Source organism: Pan paniscus, chromosome 1 (genome assembly GCF_029289425.2).
Source record: "Pan paniscus chromosome 1, NHGRI_mPanPan1-v2.0_pri, whole genome shotgun sequence".
NCBI classification, from domain to species: Eukaryota; Metazoa; Chordata; class Mammalia; order Primates; family Hominidae; genus Pan; species Pan paniscus.
The window spans coordinates 182,104,946-182,130,919 of record NC_073249.2 but is presented as its reverse complement, the minus strand read 5'-3'; the positions used below and the strand labels follow the sequence as shown (position 1 = coordinate 182,130,919).

General features: G+C 46.1%; 1 protein-coding gene across 10 annotated transcripts in view; it reads left to right on the top strand.

Moving 5' to 3' along the window:
* ARMH1 (armadillo like helical domain containing 1) overlaps positions 1-25,974 on the top strand; it is a 51,306-nt gene that overhangs the window by 3,476 nt on the left and 21,856 nt on the right. For 7 of the 10 annotated variants that reach the window (XM_008965277.5, XM_034963416.3, XM_008965273.5 and 4 more), the window contains exons 2-6: positions 10,141-10,264; positions 11,617-11,844; positions 19,050-19,118; positions 20,011-20,177; positions 22,866-23,062. In XM_008965277.5, the coding sequence (XP_008963525.1) occupies positions 11,639-11,844; positions 19,050-19,118; positions 20,011-20,177; positions 22,866-23,062 (639 nt within the window). In that variant the 5' untranslated portion in view covers positions 10,141-10,264; positions 11,617-11,638. The remainder of the gene's footprint in view (positions 1-10,140; positions 10,265-11,616; positions 11,845-19,049; positions 19,119-20,010; positions 20,178-22,865; positions 23,063-25,974) is intronic. The other 3 variants (XM_055093943.2, XM_034963388.3, XM_003812809.4) reach the window with 1 other exon arrangement.

Here is a 25,974-nt window from a genome sequence, read left to right as displayed (position 1 = left end):
ACTTAGCTGATTGGGAAGAAGGGTTTTCAAGAGCAGAGTAAAAAGGTTGGGAAGGGAAGGAAGGCTGGGAAATGGGTCGAGGAAGATGAAGCATAGAGCAGTGAAGGGGCAAGGAGAGTGTGGTTGACCTCGCCAGTTACATGTTGTGGAGAGAGGATGAGGGCAGGTCTGTGGAGCAGTGTTGGAGGCAGAAGTGAGTCTGGGGAGAAGAAGAGTGGGGGCTGTGGGTAGGAATGAGGGCAAGTGGGGAGAAGATGAAGGCAGAGGATTTCATAGGAAGGAGATGGGGGAAAGGAGTTCTTGTGGGAAGAGGATGGAGAAAATGGACAGATGTGAGGAAAAGGTAGGGGCAGATGGAGTCTACCAGGAAGTGATGAGTAGCAGGGGTAGGGGTATCTGTCAGGGTATGACTGGGGAGCAGAAGAGGGTCCATGAGAAGGAAGTGACAAATTGGAGTGCATATGCCCCTGGGAGAGAAATAAGGACACCTTGTTTGGAAGTTTGAGGAGATAATGTTTCTCTCTCCCTATCTCTGAATGGAGAACTGAGAGTTAGGAGTCAGGGATGGGAGCCCAAGGAGAAGGCCTGTCTCATTCTACATGTGAAACCTACAGGAATAGGAGGCAGTGACTCGCTTGTTGTCTCCGAGGCCATGTGGGGACAGTGAGCCAGGCTGGCAACCCATGCCTTGGAGGCCTCTTTGCTTTCAGAAGGTGTCTTTTGATTTGCCAGGGGGTGGGGAAGCCCTCTGGGAAATTTTATTTAGAAACAAGACCTATTGACCTCTTGATTTTTAATACCTCCCCTTCGCTTGTTGCCAAGGACCTTTGGCTTAGCATGAGAGCTGAGGCTTTTGAGATTGTGTGATTTTAGTTTCCCTGCATGAAGAAGAACCATTTGGCCACTATAGAAATGATTTGTGGATGAGTCCAGATTTATTAATCACCTCTGAAGATGGAGAGGAAATTAAAAACAAAGAGTCCACTCTGGGCTGAAGACAAAGTAGGTCTGTTATCCTTGCAGAAGACTTTGCCAAGGTTAGAAGGCCACAAACAAACCAATTTGGACCGAGGTTCCTAATCGGGATTTTTAATTTCGCGTGCTTGATTTTTCGCACCATTTTCTCTCTGAGGTAAAATAATGACTATTTTAATTGGCTGCCACTTACAGAGAGATCCCAATAAGCATGATGGCATACATATATTTTTCTCTGGCATTCCATGTGTGCTCCAGTTCTTATGATCAAGCTGGTGAAGCTGACTTTTACTGCATGCTGCATGCCATGATCAGTTGACTATAAATTAAATCTTCTTTTCCAAAAGCCATTTTCCATTAGTGCTAATTTGTTTGCTTCTCATTTCCACTGATCATTAGAGTCTCTGGTTGTGAGCACCAAATTGGAAATAATTTCTTTGACATTTCAAAAAAAATTTCTCCCCTTCTTGAATGCCATTTGGCTGCAGCTAAATAACATTATGGTTTACAGAAGAACAGTTCACTCCAATTACAATTTAACTGACCGTTCATGGCACTGAATCCCTGTCCTTAGTGTCCAAAGATGACACCGCTGCTGACATTGCTGTTTCCTGTCATAGCTGTAAAACACCTCATAGACTTTGCACTGGCCTTCTTGGATGGAGATTCTGCCACTCCGCACATGGCAGCTTTGGGAAGTTGGTAGTTTTATGGACCTGCATATCATGGACATTCAGATATAATCATCTCAACAGGAGCTGGCTGATTTCTTCACACATTCACTCAGCGAGCATTTATTCAACATCTATTTTGTGCCAGGCATTATGCCAGGCCCTAGGGACACAGAGACAGGGAAGACCAACCCCTGCCCTTGAGGAACTCACACTCTAGTGAGAAGGATGGGTAAGTTTTAAAGCATAGTAGAGGAAGAGGTGGCATGGATGGGACCAGAGCTGCAAACCCCTAGTTGTCCCAGGGAGTTTGCCAAAGGGCAAAAAGGAACCTGGCCATTCCTGATGGCAGAGCAACACTGAGATGCAGAGGGCCCTGGAAGGGCCTGGGGAGTTGAGAGTGCAAGGTTGTTGTAATGTGGAAGTGACTAGAGATGAAGTTAGATTGGGGCCAAGTTTGTTTGTTTGTTTGTTTGTTGTTTTGAGACACTCTGTCACCCAGGCTGGAGTTCAATGGCACGGTCTCGGCTCACTGCAGCCTCAGCCTCCCAGGTTCAAGTGATTCTCCCGAGTAGCTGGGACTACAGGTGCGTGCCACCACACCCAGCTAATTTTTGTATTTTTAGTAGAGACGGGGTTTCACTATGTTGGCCAGGCTAGTCTCGAACTCCTGACCTCATGATCCACCGCTTCAGCTTCCCAAAGTGCTGGGATTATTGGCGTAAGCCACTGCGCCCAGCTGGGGCCAAGTTTTGAAGGGCCTTGAGTGCCATATTGGGTTTAGACTTTATCCAGTAGGCCACAGTGAGCTAATGGAGAAATCTGGGGGTGAAGCAAGTAGGAAGGGTAGAAGCTTACGGAAAAAGTAGTTAGGAGATGGCTTTGTTTGTATATTTATTTGGGTTGGTGGGGATTGAGCAAGTGTTTAAGAGGAGTCAGGGAAGATGGGAAGATTGAAGATAGGAGTAGAACCTAGTGCACACGGAGAGGGTGGGTGCTGATATGATGATCTTAAGAGGAGAGGGTTGCGCTTGATGGCCCCTATATTCTCTGTGAAGTTGGAAGCAAAGTTATCCAGGCATCCTCCTTGATTCCTCCCCGTCTTTTATCTTCCACAGCCAGTCAGTCACCAGGCCCTGTTTCTTCAAATGGTGTGACATTTCTACTTCTCTCCAACCCTAATATCATCAGCATCTTTGTCAAGGCCGTAGGAATGACTTCCTAACTGGTGCCCCCACCTCCAATTTGCCCCCTTCCGATCCCCTTTTTTTTTTTTTTTTTTTTTTGAGACGGAGTCTCACTCTGTCACCCAGGCTGGAGTGTAGTGGCGTGATCTTGGCTCACTGCAAGCTCCACCTCCTGGGTTCACGCCATTCTCCTGCCTCAGCCTCCCGAGTAGCTGGGACTACAGGCGTCCACCACCATGCCCGGCTAACTTTTTGTATTTTTTAGTAGAGAGGGGGTTTCACCGTGTTGGCCAGGATGGTCTCGATCTCCTGACCTCGTGATCTGTCTGCCTCAGCCTCCCAAAGTGCTGGGATTACAAGCGTGAGCCACTGCGCCCGGCCGTGAGGCTCCATTTCTAAAAAATTTTTTTAAGTTAGCCAGGCATGGTGGTGCACACCCGTAGTCCTAGCTACTCAGGAGGCTGAGGCAGGAGGATCGCTTGAGCCCGGGAGTTCAAGACTGCATTGAGCTATGACGGTGCTGTGCACTCCAGCCTGAGTGACAAGAGTGAGCCCCTATCTCGAATAAATACATTGATAAATAAATAATAATAAAGATAGGTAAAAATCAAGGCTAACAAGAAAAATGCCTAAATAGAGGGGTTAAGGATACAAGGGAGGCAGGAGTAATGAGTAGAATGAGGGCCCTGAGAAGGCAGGGTGGATGGATGCAGAGCTCTGGTAGATGGCTAGAGAAGGAGAGGAGAAGGATGGATGTGGATAGAGATGAAGAAAGAAGAGGAGTATGATGACATTCTTACCTAATGGCCTATAACTTTCTTTGTTAAACCCAAAAGTAGGCCTTCTGAGAATAGATGGAAGAGGTGGGAAGGTAAGGAGCTTGGAATTGTAGACTTCATAGGTGGGATGGTGCTAGCCAGTCACAGATTTGGGGTGTGGGTCTTGGGTATGAAAGCTGTGTTGGTTGGAGGTGAAAGCTGGAGGTCGCTGGAGTCTGCATTCCATGTCTCTTCTCTGTGCGCCAACAGAACCTGGGATATATCCCATCAGAGCGCTCTCCACTGTTCATTAAAATCACCTTTTTGCTTGTCTCTCTGCCCTGCCAGTCTGTAAGCACCCGAGGGCAAGGTCTATGTTTGTCACGTTAACCAATCCCAAGCCCAGTGCTTGGCTCAGAGTTGGCACCTGGGAATCTGTTTAATTAACTAATGTGCAGAGCTAAGGAAATTAAAGTGCACATTCTGAGCACAGTGTGTTGGATGTCAGTTTAAATAACACTTATTGAGTGCCTGTGTTTTACCAGAGACCCTGCTAGCCACCCAAATTACAAAGATGGAGCACACTGATGTTGAAATTGCCTAGTGGCTCTTGAGTAAACAGGAAGGCTTAACGTGTCAAAGTCATTGATCAGCACTGCGGCAAGGTAGAGAGGGAAAGACAGATGGCCTGACCTCAGAGGAGGAGGAAGGGTTCAGGAACAGTAGTAGGGATTTAGAGAATGGTGTTTGAGGTGTAGGATAGTGGGCAGCCCCCTTCCTGATTTAGAAGCAGCAGCAGCATGGGTTGAGGCAAGGGGTGGGGTGGGGTGTCAGGTTTCACCTGGGGCCGAATTTAGATGGAAATTCTTTGGCCTGAAATGTTTGAAGCTTTATCCTCAGGTAGTAAGGAACCACTGAAGAGTTTGAAGCAGTGAAATCTGTCAGATTTGTACTTTTAAAAATCTCACATCAAAGCCTGGCCTGGTGGCTCACACCTGTAATCCCAGTACTTTGGGAGGCCGAGGCAGGAGGATTGCTTGAGCCCAGGAGTTTGACACCAGCCTGGGCAACAAAGCAAGACCCCACCTCTACAAAAAATAAACAAATATAAAAATAAAAATTAGGTGGGCATGGTGGCATGCACCTGTAGTCCCAGCTACTCAGGAGGCTGAGGTGGGAGGATCACTCGAGCCCAGGCGATTGAGGCTGCAGTAAGTTATGATTGTGCCACTGCACTCCAGCCTGGGTGACAGAGCAAGGCCCTGTCTCAAAAATAAAAATAAAAATAAAAAATCTCACATCACTGTGGAGTTTAGGCTGGGGCAAGCCTGAAGACCAGTGGAGGCTGTTGCAGTAATCCATATGAGGAACAAGGGTGTGAAACTAAAATAGTGGCAGTGGAGGTGAAGACAGATAGACTGATCTCAGGGAAATTTAGGACATGTAATTGGCAGGAGCTGGCAACAGTTCAGATGAGGGCAAGGGAGAGGAATAAGTCAAAGACAACTTTTGGCTGACTAGGAGGGTGGTGACCCAAGCACTGAAATAGGACCAACACAGGGCAAGGGGCAGGTGTGAGTTGATGAGTTCAGTTTGGGACCTGTTGACTTGAGGAGCCTGTGACACATACCAGTGAAGAGTCTGCCGGTCACTTAAGTACATAAAGAGATCTGGAGCTCAGGTGGGAGGCCCAGACTGAGGAGACGGATTTGAGAGTCGTGCGCCTATAAATGTAATTTGAAGTGATGGGGTGAATGAGGTCACCCAGGGATTACAAAGCATGAGAAGAGAACTAAGAATGGGAAAACGACCTGCAAAGACACTATCCTGCAATGGCAACTGAGGATTCAGAGAGTCTGTAGTAGAACCAGGGGATTCTGGGGTTAGGAAAAGAGTCATTCACAATCCATCAGAGAGACCAAGCACGGTGGGACGGTGAGCTAAACCACTAAATCTGACAACAGGAGATTATTGGTGACACCTTGGAGCACAGAGGAGAACAGGATCCATGCCCTTGGCTTAGTGGGGAAAAACCTGGACTTTGGAGTTATATACAGATCTAAGTTCAAATCCCATTCCCATCCCTATTTGAGACCTTCAATAAATGAGCAAACCCTTCTAAACCTTAGTTTCTTCATCTGAAAGTTGTGGATAATGATGACCTCCTGAGGATCTTAAGAGGATTAAAACAAAGAATTTAGGCAGGGTGCGGTGGCTCACACCTGTAATTCCAGCACTTTGGGAGGCCAAGGTGGGAAGATAGCTTGAGGCCAGGAGTTTGAGATCAGCCTAGGCAACACAGAGAGACCCCATCTCTATAAACAAAAACAAGCACAGAGAGAGAGAGAGAGAGTGTGTGAGTGTGTGTGCGTATGGTGTATGGATAGCTCTTAATCAACACTCAAAAAATGTCAGTTTCTTCTCCCTGCCTTCATTCCTTCTGCCTTCACCAGGAAACACAGCTAACATCACTTTTTCCTTAGCGGTCAACAAGCTTAGATACAATTTATCCCAGCAACTGACTCTTGAAATTGACACATTTTGGTCTGTTTTCCACTGTTTTCATCTTATTAATTATTTTTAAAAATGGTAGTTAATGGGTCTTTTTTTACCCTCATCAAGCTTACTATTAAAGAAAGGTTGAGATAAATAATACATGACTGGAGGCTCTTAATTAAATATACTTAATGTCTTTTATCTCCCCCTACTTCTCAAAAACCTTAGTGACATAACCCCGCTGAAGAAATATAAAAAAGCATTCAGTCACAAAAGTTCATGGAAGGAGGCAACAGGAGATGAAAGAATTCAACAAATATTTGGAAGGTAGAAGGCAGGTGCAGGGAGGTTAACTGGCTTGAAGCAGAGGAAATTGCAAGCAAGTGCCAACAAGGGGAGCTTACCAACAAGAAACCAGTCAATTCAGTCAGTTTGACCTCTAAGAGGCTTAATGCTTGAAAGCACAAATTACCACTGAAGGTCAGAAATGAGGTATGGAGCCCAACCTAGGGGGATTCACTGACCTCTGTGTGCAGAGCACTTGCCCGCACTCCAGACCCTCAACCGCCAAGAAAGAAATGACTCTAAACTTTCTTGCTGCATGAAGAGGAAGGAAGTTGGACTCTGTAGGCCTCCTTGCACAGGGACCTCAGGCAGGGCTTGAAGGGCAGAAATGAGACATAGAGTTGAAAACTGTTGAGTAGAGGGAAGGTCTACACACAGCATTGTGTGAGCCCTTCCCCCACCTGACTCCCAACATGCCATGGCGAGGTGTCTGTAATAGCTCTTTCACCCTCCCTGCTCTCTCACCCCTGCTCTCTCACCCTCCCTGGGAAAGTAGGAAAGTCTTCTCCAGAGACCCTGATATCTCTATGAGGGTGTTAAAAAAAAAAAAAAACCTTCCACTGACTGACATTTATGAATTCCCCAGTGAGAAGACTAGTTGCCTAATAAATATCCAAACACTGAAGGATACAGTGATTTAAAGAGCCCACCAAGGGCCTACTATAGTAAATGAAAAAAGACCTTCACCAAAGCATATCATTATACAACTTCAGAAAGGTTTCAAAATCATCAGGAGTGAAAAAAATAGACAAAGGCACAGGAATCAGAATGACTTCAGATTTCTCATCAGCAACAGCAACTGGGGAGGGTGAATCTGAGGGAAGCTTTTTTTTTTTTTCGAGACAGGGTCTTGCTCTGTTGCCCAGGCTGGAGTGCAGTGGCGGGATCATAGATCACTGCAGCCCCGACCTGGTCTCATTCGATCTTCCCACCTCAGCCACCTTAGCCTCCCAAGTAGCTGAAACTACAAGTGTGTGTCACTATACCTGGCTAATTTGGGGGTGAGGGGATGGAGGTCTCACTGTGTTGCCCAGGCTGGTCTCAAACTCCTGGGCTCAAGTGATCCTCCTGCCTCAGCCTCCCAACATACTGGGATTATAGGCATGAGCCACCATACCTGGCCAGATAGCTTATTTCTTTTTTTTTCTTTTTTTTTTTGAGACAGAGTCTCACTCTGTCACCAGGCTGGAGTGCAGTGGCACAATCTCGGCTCACTGCAACCTCCACATCCTGGGTTCAAGTGATTCTCCTGCCTCAGCCTCCTGAGTAGCTGGGACTACAGGCGCGCGCCACCACGCCCAGCTAATTTTTGTATTTTTAGTAGAGACGGGGTTTCACCATGTTGGCCAGGATGGTCTTGATCTCTTGACCTCGTGATCTGCCTGCCTCAGCCTCCCAAAGTGCTAGGATTACAGGCGTGAGCCACCGCACCCGGCCCAGATAGCTTATTTCTAACGCGGAGTTATATACCCAGCCAATCCAACATGTGGTCAAAAACAATATTTTTAGACTTTCCGGGACAAAACAAGGGAGTACACAAAGAAGGAAGAAGATGTGAGAGATAGGAAATGGGCATCCGTCAGAAAAACTCGGCAAGAGGAAATCCCAGGACAACATTTGCATACCGGCCTTAGTGAGCAACCAGTCTAAACTATAGTAGAAAGAGATCTGTGGGACAGAGGTTTCCAGGGAAAAGATGGAATTAATCAGTTACAGATTGAACATTTGGAAAAATAATCACTACATATTTGGGACATTTGGAATGAAATAGCCCTTGGTACTTCAAACCAAACAATAGGAAAAAAATGACAATTATTAACTCCAGGTAAAACCAAACTGTAAGAAAAAAATGTAATAGTAGTTTGCTACTTGAAGAGTTTATTTGCTTGATCAATCATGTTAACATGCCGCACTCAGTGGCTCATGCCTGTAATCCCAGCACTTTGGGAGGCTGAGGCAGGCAGATCACTTGAGCTCAGGAATTTGAGACAAGCCTGGCCAGCACAGCAAAACCCCATCTCTACTAAAAATATAAAAATTAGCCAGGTGTGGTGGCACATGCCTGTAATCCCAGCTACTCAGGAGGCTGAGGTAGGAGAATCGCAGGAACCTGGGAGGCAGAGGCTGCAGTGAGCCAAGATCACACCACTGCACTCCAGCCTAGGCAACAGAGTGAGACTGCATCTCAAAAAATGATAATAATAATGTAAACACTATTGATTTAACTATAAAGTATGGGAAATAATGTTGGAGGATAGAAAGAAAAAAAATGGGAGTTAGAGTGGTGCAATAAAACTGATTCCTCCGCTGGGCAAGGTGGCATGCGCCTGTAGCCCCAGCTACTCAGGAGGCTGAGGCAGGAGGACTGCTTGAGGCCAGGAGTTTAAGGCTGCAGTTTACTATGATCGTACCTGTGAATAGCCACTGCACTGCAGGCCGGGCAACATAGTGAGACCTCATTTCAGAAAAAAAAAAAAAAAAAATGAAGACCTAATTCCTCACCTGCCAGAATGATAAATACATAAATATTGCCTAAGGTTGATACATCGAATGATAGCAGTGTATTAGTTTGCTAGAGCTGCCATAACAAAGTGTTATAGACTAGATAACTTAAATGACAGAAATTCATCATCTCACAGTTCTGGAGGCTGGAAGGCTGAGATTACAGTGTCACAGGGTTGATTTCCTCTGAGGCCTCTCTCCTTGGCTTGCAGATGACCATCTTTTCCCTGTGTCTTCACCTGGTTTTCTCTCTGTGTATGTCTGTATCCTAGTCACCTCTTCTTATAAGGACACCAATCATATTGGATAAAGGCCCACCCTAATGACATAGTTTAAACCTAATTTCCTCTTTAAAGACCATATCTGCATTTACAGCCACATCCCGAGTTACTGATGGTTAGGACTTCAACATAGGAATTTGGGGAAAACACAGTTCAGCCCATAACAAGTAGTATAAGCTCGTTATTTGGAAATACAGGGGTAAACAGCAGAAAAAATAGCCAAAAGAGTTTAAAGTAGCCTCCTCTGTGAGGAGAGACTGGAGGGCAGCAATAGATGAGGCAGGTGCTATTACTATTTGATTTTTTTCAAAATAGCAAGTGGCGGAGCTGAGCCTTGAACCCTGTCTGACTCCAGATCTCATGTTCTTCCACTCTCCCCCAAGAGTAGGAACTCCTCCAGCGCCCTGCAGCATCGTATTCATCTTTGCATCTCCCACGGTACCTTATACAGAGCCACAGGATGGGCCTTCACCACATACATAAGATTTACAGCTGCATCACAGTGACGTTTAAAGCTGCCGTTTGTTGATGCTTCTTTTCCTGTCTTCAAAGAAGATAGGGGAGACTGAGGTCCAAGGAAACATTGAGGGGCCGTAATGTGCCCTGCTTAGAGGTCCCTGCCTTTGGTGTCCTGGAATCACTGGGTGCATCTCTAATGGCACATTGAGTTTTGATACTAGAAAGGGTCCATTTAAGGCAGGGCAAGGGCACACGGTGCTTTCCTGCCTGATAAAGCTAGTGGTGGTGCCTCAGCCCCACCTCCCTGGGGTCTAGAACAGCCATTCACCCCCATTTTCTTGATGTCAGTTTGGCCACTGAAGGCAGCCACAGCCTCCCTAGGTTATTCTCAGATTTATGACTGCAATGGCATTCACAGCGATTGATGCAAGATCCCATGAGGGGGTTTGGTCATTTTTGTGTTCAGGTTGGTCCGCAGTCATTCACCTGGTTCTTAAGGCCAGCTAGATTTTGTGGTTATCTCCATCCCGGAGGCTGCGTGGACGCCCTTCTGGAAGCACACATCCCATGTCCTCTGGGGAGTAGTAGAGGTTGGTGTGTATGTATGTCTGTCTCCGCATGCCTCAGATTATTGCTTCCTAATAAAATTCTGATAGCTGGGCCCCATCAATATCTCAAATACATGTGAGGAAACGTTAATTTAGAATCAATTTTAGGATGTTTCAGACTGTAAAGTCCTTTTAACTAGATCTCTGGCGAAGATGTAGAAGCACTTTATGGGACTGTAAATTTCATGTTGAACAGTCTTCGTGAAATACACATCTCTCCTACACACAAGCTGTTCTCTCCATATCAATCATGGCCCCTGCAAGTAATGTTTCACAAATATTCTGTAAATCACAGAAAACTCCATGATAATGTGAAATATGACTTTCACTTGTCTGTTAGACAAAAGAATCACACATGCCTCTCTCCCATCAGCACTAACATTTGTTATGGATAATAACACTTTCAATCACAACTATTTTTGGAAAACGGGTTTATCTTAAACCTTCCCTCCCCCCACTGAAAATACTCTCCCAAGGACACAGACTCCTACAAACCACAGCCCATTAATCCAACTATGGAATGGGAACTTTTTCTTCCCACTAACTTTTTTTTAAGTTGTTTTTAAGAGTTAGTGTAAAAGCCCGAGGTACAAGGTTAAGGGGCACTTTAACTTAGGTGATTGGCATAAGAGGGAGGCCATGTCTCTCAAGACCTCAAGCCTCTGACCCTGTATGAAGTAAGCCACAAGAGAGGCCCAGATTTTGTTTCTTGTTTTTTTTTTTTTAATTTTTGTGGTTTTTTTAACAGAGTCTCACTCTGTCGCCCAGGCTAGAGTGCAGTGGCGCGATCTCGGCTCACTGCAACCCGCCTCCTGGGTTCAAGCAATTTCTCCTGCCTCAGCCTCCCAAGAGCTGGAATTACAGGTGCCTGCCACCACGCCCAGCTAATTTTTTGTATGTTTAGTAGAGACAGGGTTTCGCCATGTCAGCCAGGCTGGTCTCAAACTCCTGACCTCAGGTGATCCACCTGCCTGGGCCTTCCAAAGTGCTGGAATTACAGGCATGAGTCACCACGCCCGGCCTTAGCAAGCACTTTTATCTCAGCTGGATGCTCTGGTCTTTTAGTTGCTGGCATCATAGAGACGCCAAAGAGCTAAAATTTTAGTTCTTAAAGAGCAGACATTTAGCACACTGATATTCTTAATCCCATTACACTCCAGCTAGAGCCTCCCTGTTCAAGCAGCAGGTGACCAGTTCTAGAGTATATTTTGCGCATAACTACATCCATTTGCATGATAAAGCCACACCCTGCCTGCAGTTGATTGCTAGAAAAATAATGGAGTTGCATGATTCTAAACATTCCGATAACCTGTCTCTTTTCCCTCCCTCTGTAGCCAACTTCAGGACTGATTGATCATGACTTCTATAAAGGAGCAGGCAGCAATTAGCAGGCTCTTAAGTTTTTTACAGGAGTGGGACAACGCTGGCAAAGTCGCAAGGAGTCACATCCTCGACAAGTTCATTGAAACCAACCAAGGCAAGACTGCCCCTGAACTGGAGCAGGAGTTTTCCCAGGGAGCCAGTTTGTTCCTGGTACGCTTGACCACCTCGCTTAGAATCACGTATCCTTTGCTGAACAGAAAAAAAAAAAATTAGGCACCGGGCACGGTGGCTCACGCCTGTAATCCCAGCACTTTGGGAGGCCGAGGTGGGCAGATCACAAGGTCAGGAGTTCGAGACCAGCCTAACCAACATGGTGAAACCCTGTCTCTACTAAAAATACAAAAATTAGCCAGGCATGGTGGCAGGTGCCTGTAACCCCAACTACTCAAGAGGCTGAGGCAGGAGAATCACTTGAACCCGGGAAGCAGAGGTTGCAGTGAGCCGAGATCATGCCACTGCACTCCAGCCTGGGCAACAGAGTGAGACTCTGTCTCAAAACAAACAAACAAACAAAAATTAGGCAGCCTTCAAAAACAAAAAGGAGAGGAGATTGTCAAAGGGGTTTTCTCTTGATTCTGATATTTTAGAACAGACATCTGGTGTTAAAAAAAAGTGATTAAAAAAAAATCCTTAGAGTCAAGAACTCTCTCAGCTTCCTGTGTTCCCAACCTATAATTGTATTTCTTTCTCACCCCTAACCTCTTTTGCTCCCATCAGAGTTGAAGTAGGTATACCTTCTGTCTAGGGCTAATCCTCTATTTGTACTGCACTTGAACCCCTTCCTATCTCCTTATTCTTTCTCTCCTATAGCTTTCACCTTTGCCTCATAACCAGCGATTTTTCAGCATTTATATATGCTGAAATCTCTTCTACTTTAAAAAATAAAATTGAATCCCTGTTTCAAATCTATATTCCACCCAACCCCAGTTTCTGCCCTTCATGGTGAAGCTTCTTTTGTTTGTTTGTTTATTTGAAACAGAGTCTCTCTCTGTGGCCCAGGCTGGGGTGCAATGGCACAATCTCAGCTCACCGCAACCTCTGCCTCCCCAGTTCAAGCGATTCTCCTGCCTCAGCCTCCTGAGTAGCTGAGACTACAGCCATGTAGCACCACACCTGGCTAATTTTTGTATTTTTAGTAGAGACAGGGTTTCACCATGTTGGCCAGGCTGGTCTCAAACTCCTGACCTCAAAATGCTGGGAGTACAGGCATGAGACACCGCGCCCAGTGAAGCTTCTTGAAAAGGTCGTTGAGGGGCGGGGCGCGGTGACTCACGCCTGTAATCCCAACACTTTGGGAGGCCGAGGTGGGCGGATCACCTGAGGTCAGGAGTTTGAGACCAGCCTGGCCAACATGGGAAACCCCGTCTCTACTACAAATACAAAACTTAGCTGGGCATGGTGGCACATGCCTGTAATCCCAGCTACCCGGGAGGCTGAGGCAGGAGAATCATTTGAACCCGGGAGGCGGAGGTTGCAGTGAGCCAAGATCGCGCCATTGTACTCCAGCCTGGGCCACAGAGACAGACTCCATCTCAAAACATTTTTTAAAAATTATAAAAATAAAGGTTGTTGAGTCTCCCTGTCTCCACTTCCTCTCCTCCCTTTTCTCCACTTGCTGCCATCTGACTTCAGTGCCTCCCACTCCACTGATGCAGGTCTTGCTAAGGTTACCCATGTTTTTCCAGTTGCAAAACCCAGGGACTGCATCCTCAGTCCTTATAGGTGACCTCTCAGTGGCATTTGTCAATCAACCTTTCCCACTTCTCAAAACACTCCTGGTTTCTCTGATACCGATTATCTTGGTGTCTATGCATTTCCCGCTCTTCTTCAGCCACCCCTTAAATGCTGTTCCTTGGGATTCCATCCTCGTCCCTCTTCTCTACTCACTCTCAGATTCTCCCTGAGGGACTAGTTCATTGTCAAGATTCAACACCACTCTTGTATGAGGGCTTTCAAATAAGTATCCCTGCCCAAATTTCTCTCTTGAATCTGAGTTCCATACCTATATATCCAACTATTCCATACCCATATATCCATCTTCACTCATATGCCACAAGATGAGTGTCACATATCTGACTTAGTAAACTAGGGGAATATGGTGCCATTATGTGGAAGAGAACATAAGAAGAGGAGTAAGTTTGAGGGTAGATAAGCTTGTTTTGGGACATGTTGAGTTTGAGATGTCTGTGCTCAGGATCCCTGGAGGCAGGTCAAGGCTAAAGACAGATCTGGTCACCGTCAAGGTGACCTCCAAGTTATAGGAGGATTTGAGGATATTCCTGCTCTGTGTGCCCATAGCACTCTACGGATTTATCTCAGACCCTTTTATTGTATATTTCTGTCCTTGCCTGAACCCTCTCACCTTCTCTAAACCCCCTCCTTGACCCATGCACAGTGACTTACACCTATAATCCCAGCTACTTGGGAGGCTGAGGAGGGAGGATCACTTAGGCCTTGGAGTTTGAAGCTGCAGTGAGCTATGACCACACCGCTGTGTTCTATCCTGGGTGATGGAGCAAGACCTCATCTCTATAAAAATAAATAAACCCCCTCCTTATTTGACCAACTCCTACTCTATTATTCAGGTCTCAATTTAAACATCACTTTCTCAGGAAGCCCATTTCTGAGTCCCAGGCTAGCTTAGGTTCCCTTCTTATATATATTCATAGACTTCCTCTGCCTTAATAATCATAACATTTTATTGTTATTACCTGCTTAATATCTCTCTTTCCCCCCACTGGATTTTAGATCCAGTGGGCAAGAATCGCATCTGTTCTACTTATCTTTATATTTCTAACATGTAGCACAATGCCTGGCACATGTTTGCTGAGTAGAGGAATGAAGACCCAGCATCTGCAGCTGGGAAGAATTAAAGGTTTAAGTAAACACTGCTCTCTTTCTTACATTTAAGTTATTGATAAAATTATTTTTCAGACTCAGGCCTGTAACACAGGCCAAAGGGAATAACCATGGAATACATCTGTAGGTTTACCCAAATGTTCTTTTTTTGTTTGTTTGTTTGTTTGTTTGTTTGTTTGAGACAGGGTCTTCCTCTGTTGCCCAGGCTGGAGTACAGCAGCACAATCACAGCTCACTGCAGCCCCAAACTCCTGGAGACTCAAAGGATCCTCTCACCTCAGCCTCCCAAGCAGATAGGACTATAGGCGTGCACCACCACACTCACCTAATTTTTCTGTTTTTAAAATTTTTTTAGACATGGGGTCTTGCTATGTTGCCCGAGCTGGTCTCAAACTCCTGGCCTCATGCGATCTTCCCACTTTAGCCTCCCAAAGTGCTGGGACTACAGGTGTGAGCCACCACACCCGGTCTGTTCTCAAATATTATTGTGCATAAAAGAGGTTTAAAATGCAGATTACCAGTTACCTATCCACCCACACTCCCAAGGTTCTGCTTTAGTAGATTGAGGGTGGAACCCTGGACCCTTATTTCTAACAAGTACTCTGTGTGGCTGCAGTGCCAGTGGTCCACGGGTTATGCTTTGAGAAACATTGCTGCCTATAACCTGGCTCCTGTCCCCACAACTCATGACACTAGCCTCACCAAGTCCCTAGCTTTGTGGCCAAATCTAGAGTTCCTTTTTCCTTCCTTGTCTTACTGGACAATATTTTCCACTTGGCCACAGGGTGAGATGAGTAAGGCAGGGTGGTACAGGTGCAGGGTCAGATCCTGTCTATTTAACACTGTGATGTCTTATTCATTTCATTATGGATTTGTTGTTGTTGTTGTTTGAGACAGAGTCTCACTCTCACTCTGTCACCCAGGCTGGAGCAGAGTGGTGCCATCACAGCTCTGCAGCCTCAACCTCCCGGGCTTAAGCCATCCTCCCACCTCAACTTCCCAAGTGGCTGGGACTATAGGCATGCACCACCACATCCCCAACTAATTTTATTATGTTTTTGTAGAGACAGGATCTTGCTGTTGCTGTTTCCCAGGCTCATCTCAAACTCCTGGGCTCAAGCAACCCCCCACCTTGACCTCTCAAAGTGCTGGGATTATAAGTGTGAGCTACCATGTCTGGCCCATCATGGACTTTTTATATTAATTTGATTATTTTAAATAGTGCGTTGAAATATTATTTGATTACTGAGTTTTTTGGTGCCCCTTTTAATTTCAGACCCCAAGGAAGTGCCTCCCTCACCTCACCCTAGTCCTGGCCTTGCTTGACCACTGCCCCTTCTTAAGCTGTCCTCTCTTCTACCTTTTCCCGCTGTTTCTCAGTTGCTATTGCAGGATCTCTCCCACTCCAATCCCCCACTTAAATGTCAGTGTGTCTGAGCATTCTGTGCTTTTTTACTTGGTCATTGCACTTATTACATTAGGCATTACATCATTCTTCTTCATTTCTCAAGTGCCAATCATAGTGCCTAAAATTTAGTGGGTACTCAGTCAGTGCTTACTAAATGAATGTACCATGCTTTTACTGAACAGTTGTAGATTCAGTGTTCTACACCTAGAATTATTCATAATTCCCTAACTTTTTGCAGCCTTGTCATACAACAGATAAAATAGACTGCGTGATGTGGTAACAGTGTTTTGAATTAGCAAACCCACTTCTCCTACTCAGCCCTCCAGTTATGGTGGATTTTGGAGGAAAACAAGTCAATATAATAGCATCATAGCATCATTATTTTTTGCAAAATTGACTACCACATAGTCCCAATAAGCCTAAACCCTTTTTTCAACCTTGAACTTTCAGAATAGATCAGTAAAACTAAGCATTTATATATTAAATGATAAAATTAGTTGCCATTTATTGAGTCTTTTTCTTTTTTTCTTTTTTTTTTTTTGAGACAGAGTCTCACTCTATTGCCCAGGCTGGAGTGCAGTGGTGCAATCTCGGCTCACTGCAACCTCCGCCTCCCAGGTTCAAGCGATTCTCCTGCCTCAGCCTCCCGAGTAGCTGGGATTACAGGCATGCACCACCGTGCCCAGCTAATTTTTATATTTTTAGTAGAGACGGGGTTTCACCATGTTGTCCAGGCTGGTCTTGAACTCCTGACCTCAAGTGATTCACCCTCCTCAGTGCTGGGATCCCAAAGTGCTGGGATTACAGGTGTGAGCCACTGGGCCCAGCCTATTGAGTCTTTTTATGTTCTAGGCACTGAGATATATACTGTACAAATATTATGTCATTTGGGCCTAACACCCAGCCTAATAGGTGATTGGTATTATTCCATTTTATAGATAAGAAAGATGAGCCTTGAAAAGGTTGAGTAGTTTACTAGCAAATGGTAGAGATAAAGTTAGAACCGGGTGTCTGTCCGAAAGCCTATACACCATCGTGTCTCCTACTCAGTGGACCGTGCAGACCACAGCTCCACCTGCGACACCACACTGGGAGTTCATCTGCAAAGCACCCTCCCTCCATTTGTCTACAAGCCAGAAGGCCTAACAGTAAGAGTTAGAATCCTAGTCAGACTGCCTAGGTTCAAATCCCGGTTCCAGCAGTTCACTGTGGGACCTTGGACAAGTTATTGACCTGAGATTGTTACCTCATGTTACTCAGGAAGTAAATGGAAATGCTAATAGCACCCACTGGAGGGCCATGGTGAGGATTATTTGAGACAATGCAAGCAAAGCAGTTAGCACAGTGCCCCGCACACAATAGGAGCTGGTACTTGTTAGCAACTGCTGATCTTGTGGCCCCAACATTGCTCCTTCATCCCCTGTTCTCTAGATCCAGGACTCAAACCATGTGTTCTGGAACTAATTCCTGGAAATAATAGACCAGAAATATGTATAGTGAGTGACTATGAAAACAAGACTAGCTGGGTGTGGTGGCTCACGCCAGTATCTCAATACTTAAGGGAGGCAGAGGCAGGAGGATCGCTTGAGCCTAGGAGTTCAAAACCAGCCTGGGCAACATAGCAAAACTCCATTCTCCACAAAAAGGAAGAAAAAAACAAACAAAAAATAAAGCTGGCATGGTGGCTTACCTCTGTAATCCCAACACTTTGGAAGGCTGAAGCAGGAGGATTGCTTGAATTCACAAGTCCGAAACCAGTCTGGGCAACACAGCGAGACCCCCGTCTCTACAAAAAGTACAGAAAAAAAATAGCTGGGTATGGTGGCACGTGCCTGTAGTCCCGGCTACTCAGGTGACTGAGACAGGAGGATTGCTTGAGCCCAGGAGTTCAAGGCTACAGTGAGCTGTGATTGCACCACTGTGCCCCAGCCTGGGCAACAGAGTGAGACCCTATCTCAAAAAAAAAAAAAAAAAAAAGACTAGCCCAGGACAGAGGAAACAGAAGGTGACAGAAACAAAAGTTGGCCAGCCTAGCCTGAAGAAAAAGGGGAGAATGCACTGAGGAAGGAACAGGGGCAGAAGTTGAGGGAGCAGGGTGGGGACAATGTAGGAATAAAAAGACCACCGTGTGGGCTGCTGCCTGGCCCCAACTATGGCAGCAACAGGCAGGGGAGCCTGGCTCCAGAGCAAACACTATTTTTGCAGTAAAGAGCCTTTCCTAATGAGCCAATCTGTCTCTACTTCTATTGGCATCCTGGGAACCAGGGTGCAGCAGAGATAATTTGCTTCACACACCCCCCGCCTAAACAAAGCACCATTACCTCCAACCCATTACATTAGCCTTTATCAGCCTTGGAAGCTCTCAGTCATCCTCCATGAGCTGCAGTAATTTCAGCTAATTTCTTAAGTGTTCTAAGAGCCTCTGATGTGTTATGAGCCTAGTAATTGTTGACTGGTTCCTTTTCTGTTGTGGCTTGATTTCATACCTTGTATCTGAGCTGATGCATGCTTTGGGTACTTTATTATAATGAGGCTTTTTGCAAAGACTCACATTAAAAAATAACATTAAATACTGAGGTTGTTTTAAATCAGAGTTTAATTTTTCCACCATCTCCTATTATTCTTATTAGGAAGCCAATTCTTCATAAGGATAGTGACCTCCAGTGTAAAACTTTGAACAAGTACAAAAATTGAGAATTAATGATGAAGCTGGTTCTTTTTAGGGAAATCTAAGAATGAGGCACAAAGTCATGAACTATGCTGACACCAAGGATGCAATGGGCATGGCTTAGAGAGCTTTGGGATATTGACCCCCAGCCTTCTCCAGGGACCCTTAATTCATCAGAGCCTCCTTGTTCCCTAGAAAGCCTGTAAGAGCCAAGGTGGCTGAACTGCCACAGAGGAGCTTCCTGGAGAACAGTGAACAGCCAGCACCCTCTTCCCCCAACCCTGTGTGTACTGCCACTGCCCCTTCAGCTGGTAGCTCCTCTCAGGGTAAAGAGGCACAGTTCAGCTACTTGGCCACCCTGGGCCCGGGGTGGTACCAGAGATCAGGCACAGGCTCTGGCTTCTGTGTGAAAAACCACCCTGAAACTCACTCTTTAACGTGTCATACAGCTATATGACTGACTCATATTTAGAAAAGCTTCTCAGGTCCATTGGCATCTTCTTATCAGCTGTAAGCAGGTGAGTTCTGTTCTAGCGTGATTCTGGGGGTCTCAGTGGCATCTCAGGCTCATGATGTCTTTGGCATTCACACCGCCCAGGGCCACGGATTCCTGTTAGCAGTGGGTTCCTTGTAGCTCTTGGGATGGGCCCAGAGGTAATGTCCACCGGGCTCCTGCTCTAGTTGCTCCCCCATCCCTTTCTCTCCAGTGGCGCTTCACTAGTCAGCACCCTCTCGGTTGTGAATTACAGAAAACCAACTCATATTGGACTCAGAAAAAGGAAAATTAGTGGCTCACTTAACTGGAAAAACCCAGAGGGTAGAAATACATATTTCAGCCCTAACTAGATCCAGGGCTCAAACAATGTCATCAGTACTTGGCCTCCTTCTCTGTCTTTTCCCCCATTTCTGTCTCTTCTCCTCTGTGTTCATAGACCTCTGTATGCCATGGTCCTCAGGAGCTCTAGACATACCAAAAACAGAGCAGATCCTTTCCACAGCTTCCCAAGAAAGTCCCAGGCTTTGAGCCTCATTGGACCAATTTAGGTCCTATGCCCAGCCCCAAATGAACTTCTGCAGTCAGAAGGGTGACATACCCTGTCACCTCCTCACCCCACCAAAACTACATGGCCCATGAGTGGCAGAGGGGTGATTCCCCAAGTGACAGTTGAGGTGGTATTACAAGAAGAAGAAGAGATGCTGGAATGGCAAAACCAAGAACTGTCCCTAGTATGTAATTCCAGTCTTTCCTGCTGGAAGGAAGAATTTCCACACTCGTGTCACTTTACCTATGGACATTTCCTGGATAGGAGGGCAAAGTATGTGAAGAGGGGACCTTGGGATCTCTTTGAAAGCTCAGTGCAAAGGAACTTGACAAGAGTTTTATTTCTACTTTTCTATCCCTCTGGACAGTAATCGGTACCTTATAGAATTTCTTGAGGTTGGAGGTGTCCTAACACTCTTGGAAATACTTGGGCTAGAGAAGATCAAGGAGGAGGCCAAGAAGGAATCTGTCAAACTACTTCAGGTTATTGCGAACTCTGGCAGGACATACAAGGAGCTCATTTGTGAAAGCTATGGTGGGTACTGTGTGTGACAAGATGTGTCTCCCTAGGGGCCTGAATGACATGGTGGCAGAACCCACCACTGCTATAGGAAAAACACATCATGAAACTGGTTGAACAGGAAGCTTTTTGTGCTCCTGTCCATGTCACCACTGGAAGACCCAGATTTATGATTCTCCTGATTCATCATTTGCTCACATTTTTCAGTAGTGGTTTTAGAAATACTTCTTCTTTTTAAATATATCCTCTTTCAGGCATCCATTCAAAGATTTGTTGAGCTGTGGCCCAATATCTTTTGTGAAATTGAGTTATGAGGCCGGGCGCGGTGGCTCACACCTGTAATCCCAGCATTTTGGGAGGCCAAGGCGGGAAGATCACGTGAGGTCAGGAGTTTGAGACCAGCCTGACCAACATGGAGAAACTCTGTCTCTACTAAAGATACAAAAAAATTAGCCTGGTGCAGTGGTGGGGGCCTGTAATCCCAGCTACTTGGGAGGCTGAGGCAGGAGAATCGCTTGAACACAGGAGGCAGAGGTTGTGGTGAGTTGAGATCACACCATTGCACTCCAGCCTGGGCAACAAAAGTGAAACTCCATCTCAAAAAAAAGAAAGAAAGAAATTGAATTATGAATAACTCAATAAATAAAATTGAAGGCCAGACGCAGTGGTTCACACCTGTAATCCCAGCACTTTGGGAGGCCAAGGCGAGTGGATCACCTGAGGTCAGAATTTGAGACCAGCCTGGCCAACATGGCAAAACCCCCTCTCTACTAAAAATACAAAAATTAGGCCAGGCGCGGTGGCTCACGCCTGTAATCCCAGCACTTTGAGAGGCAGAGGCAGTCGGATCACGAGGTCAGGAGATCAAGACCATCCTGGCTAACACGGTGAAACCCCGTCTTTACTGAAAATACAAAAAAAAATTCAAACGCATGGTGGCACGCACCTGTAATGGCAGCTACTTGGGAGGCTGAGGTGGGAGAATCGCTTGAACCCGGGAGGTGGACATTGCAGTGAGCCGAGATCGCGCCATTGCACTCTAGCCTGGGCTACAGAGCAAGACTCCATCTCAAAAAAAAAAAAAAGGAAATAAAATAAATTTGAAATAAAATTATGGAATACCTACTGTGTGCTAGGTATATGCCAGGTGCTAGGGATACAAAAATGAATACAATATAGTCCCTGTCCTCAGACAGTTTAGAGTCTGGTGAGAAAAGTAAATAATATAGTTTTTTTTTTTCTTTTTTGAGACGGAGTCTCACTCTATCGCCCAGGCTGGAGTGTGGGGCGCAATATCAGCTCACTGCAACCTCTGCCTCCTAGGTTCAAGCAATTCTCATGCCTTAGCCTCCCAAGTAGCTGGAATTACAGGCATGTGCCACCATGCCTGGCTAATTTTTGTTATTTTTAGTAGAGACGGGGTTTCGCCATGTTAGCCATGGCTGGTCTCAAACTCATGAGCTCAAGCGATCCACCCACCTCGGCCTCCCAAAGTACTGGAATTACAGGCATGAGTCACCACACCCTCAATAATTTTAATATAGTCTATGAAGTGAGGCATGTAAAAGAGATGCCATCCCCCACATCTCCCTTTTTCTTTTTCTTTTTCTTTTTTTTTTTTTTTTTTTTTTTGAGTTGGAGTCTCGTTCTGTAGCCCAGGCTGGAGTGCAGTGGCATGGTCTCAGCTCACTACAACCTCCACCTCCCAGGTTCAAGCGATTCTCCTGCCTCAGCCTCCCCAGTAACTGGGACTACAGGCGCGTGCCACCAGACCCAGCTAATTTTTGTATTTTTAATACAGACAGGGTTTCACCATGTTGGCCAGGCTGGTCTCGAACTCCTGAAGTCAAGCCATCCACCTGCCTTGGCCTCCCATAGTGCTGGGATTACAGGCGTGAGCCACAACGCCTGACGAACATCTCCCTTTTTCAAAGCACTTCCCACCCTGCATTCTCATCAAGGTTCTCCTGCCTGTCTACCCCATGGCCTCTCGAAGCCTCAGTGTCTTCATCCATAAAGTGGGAGAAACACCTTCCTCTTGGTATGGTTTCTGGGATTAAGTGAATTAGTATTTGTAAAACCATTTTGCAAACTGCTGAGTGCTATACAAGTGTTATCATGGCCGGGCGCCGTGGCTCACGCCTCTAATCCCAACACTTTGGGAGGCCAAGGTGGGCGGATCACGAGGTCAGGAGATCAAGACCATCCTGGCTAACACTGTGAAACCCTGTCTCTATTAAAAATACAAAAATTAGCCAGGCCTGGTGGCACATGCCTGTAGTCCCAGCTACCTGGGAGGCTGAGGCAAGAGAATCGCTTGAACCTGGGAGGCAGAGGTTGCAGTGAGCCGAGATCACACCACTGTACTCCAGCCTGGGCAACAGACAGAGACTCCATCTCAAAAAAAAAAAAAAAAAGTTATTATATAGCAATAAAAAAATGCATGTTTTATTTGTAAATTGTGCAGAGCCATTTTAAACTTTAAAACAGATTTTGACATGCCTATGCTGAAATAAAATCCTCCAGCCACATAACTCTAAGGTAAACAAGACAGTGATGCAACATGAGAACCAGGCCTCAATTTTGCTTTGGTTGAACAGGCTTGGTTGAAGAGCTCTTAATCCTATTCATATTATGTAATCTTGAGTGGGGATTTTTTCATAAATCCCTTCCAATTTAGCATTTCCTCTCTTCTTTGCTCAGGTGTACGATCCATAGCAGAATTTTTGGCAAAGTCTAAGTCAGAAGAGACCCAGGAGGAAGTGCAGGTTCTGTTGGATTCTTTGGTCCACGGCAATCCCAAGTACCAAAATCAAGTGTATAAAGGTCTAATAGCTTTGCTGCCCTGCGAGTCCCCGAAAGCCCAGCAGCTGTCCCTGCAGACTCTCAGGACTGCCCAGGTGAGCCAAGGCTGCATGCTCCTGTGGTTCTGATTCAGATGCAATAATCTTACAATTACCTTCCGCAGTTGCACTCCACACAGGCATGAGAAACGGAGCTCAGCCTCCCACTGCATGTCTGTTGTTCAATCAGCGTTACTTCCAGAAGGCCAAGGTAGGGCAGAGAGTTCATGCCTCCCAGCAGAGTGATTTGTCCTGTTTACTTAAGGATCAGAAAGATGTTGGCAGACTTAAAAGTGGTTGAGACAAGCAACAAGGATGACGAAAGGGCTGTAGAAAAGATTAAAGGAGTCGATTTGATAGGGAAAGAATAATGGTGCATTTGTAGACAGCATGTAAGTGAAGAGGCCAGATCTCCAGTGCTGGGGAAGGCTTTTTTTTTTTTCTTGTTGGCTTTTGCCCTTCTCTCAGACAGTACCCTCGGATGCAAGTGAAAACCGAATTTGGGGCATGGTGAGCATACGAAGACATCGTACCTAGTAAAGAGGGGATAGAGGCTTAAAAAGTGGCTTTAAGATGAACCATCAGACCGGGTGCGGTGGCTCAGGCCTGTAATCCCAGCACTTTGGGAGACTGCAGTGGGTGGATCACTTGAGGTCAGGAGTTTGAGATCAGCCTGGCCAACATGATGAAACCCCGTCTCTACTAAAAATACAAAAATTAGCTGGGCATGGTGGTGCACACCTGTAATCCCAGCTACTTGGGAGGCTGAGTTCAGAGGATCGCTTAGCCTGAGAGGCAGAGGTTACAGTGAGCCAAGATCATGCCACTGTACTCCCTGGGCAAAAAAGTGAGACTCATCTCAAAAAAGAAAAAAGCAAATTCAAAAATAATAATAACTGGCTGTGGTGGCATGTGCCTATAGTCCCAGCTGCTTGGGAGGCTGTGGTGGGAGGATTGTGTGAGCCCAGGAGTTCGAGGCTGCAATGAGCTATGATGGCACCACTGCACTCCAGCCTGAGTGATAGAGTGAGACCCTGTCTCTAAAACAATTTTAAAAACAGATCAGATTATCATCATTATCTTATTTCCACAGTTCCCAGTTATTAAGTGCCTCATACATGCCAGCCACTGTGTTAGGGGCTTATCTACACGCTCTCTCTTAGTCTTCACTATAGCTGATGGAGGCAGATACTATTCTCCCTTTTTCAAAGATGGTGGAACTGAGCTCAGGAAAGTGTGTTAAGTGACTTATCCAAGGCCACATGCTAAGTAAAAGGTGTTTACCAATCGAGAATTTAAATCCACCCTCTCCTAAGTCCTTATTCTTTCCACATACCACTCTGCCTCTTCGAAAAAGGGCAGTGACAGGGCTGGGCGCAGTGGCTTACTCCTGTAATCCCAGCACTTTGGGAGGCCGAGGCAGGCGGATCATGAGTTCAGGAGTTCAAGATCAGCCTGGCCAGCATGATGAAACTCTGTCTCTACTAAAAATACAAAAATTAGCTGGGTGTGGTTGGTGTGTGCCTGTAATCCCAGCTACTCGGGAGGCTGAGGCAGGAGAATTGCTTGAACCCAGGAGGCGGAGGTTGCAGTGAGCCAAGATTGCGCCACTGCACTCCAGCCTGGAGACACAGCGAGACTCCATCTCAAAAAAAAAAAAAAAAGAAAGAAAAGAAAAGAAAAAGAAAAAGGGCAATGACAGTGATAGAAGAAAAATAGGGTTGGAAAATCAAGGGAAAAGAGTTTCCGTAAGGAGGACATGATCAGCTGGGGTCAGATGCAACAAAGGCATTCAGTAAGGGTAGAAGAGAAAGATAGTCCCAGCAGGAAAAGTTTTGGTGAATTAGAAGACTGTCTATGGCAGGAAAAATTAAATCGCAGCAGCCCGTCAAAGGATGAATAGGGGATGAAGAAGTGGCTTCTCTTGGGAGGCTTAGATGTAAAGGGAAAAAAGAGCAATAGCAAAGGAGAAGACAGAGTTGAAGGACGATGTTGTTAAATATGGATGAGCTTGAGGATGTTTAATGCTAAAAGAAAAGAACCAATGCATGGGTAAAGTTTGAGGAGAGAGGAAAAAAGGGGTTGTCTGATGGGATGAGGTTCCTGAGGAAGAGAAGATTTTACGATCTTGGATGAGTTCCATTCTTCTTGCCCTGTGTCCTCTCTCCCCCAATCAGAGTAGCCGGCCTTGTTCCTGCACCTCTAGCAGGTAGCCTCATTTAATGCCTCCTGAGCTAGAGAGTTCAGTGGCAGCCTCAGCCTAGGCCCAGTGACCCACCACTGCCCTCCCTCCCTCTCCCCCATTCACCCAGGCACCTGGCTGTTTGGAAGTCTGCGTTTCCTTTCTAACAGGTAGACAAGATCTAAAGACTAACCACCTTGGGCGGGCACAGTGGCTCATGCCTGTAATCCCAGCACTTTGGGAGGCTGAAACGGGTGGATCACTTGAGGTCAAGAACTCGAGACCAGCCTGGTCAACATGGGGAAACTCCGTCTCTACTAAAAAAAAAAAAAAAAAAAAAAATTAGCTGGGCATGGTGGCGGGCACCTGTAATCCCAGCTACTCAGAGGCTGAAGCAGAAGAATCGTTTGAGCCCAGGAGGCGGAGGTTGCAGTGAGCCGAGATCGCGCCACTGCACTCCAGCCTGGGTGACAGAGTGGAAATCCATCTTTTTTTTTTTCTTTTTTTTTTTTTTTTTTTTGAGACGGCTCTGTTGCCCAGGCTGGAGTGCAGTGGCGCGATCTCAGCTCACTGCAAGCTCTGCCTCCCGGGTTCACGCCATTCTCCTGCCTCAGCCTCAGGAGTAGCTGGGACTACAGGCGCCTGGCACCATGCCCAGCTAATTTTTTGCATTTTTAGTAGAGACAGTGTTTCACTTTGTTAGCCAGGATGGTCTGGATCTCCTGACCTCGTGATCCGCCCACCTCGGCCTCCTAAAGTGCTGGGATTACAGGCGTGAGCCACCGCA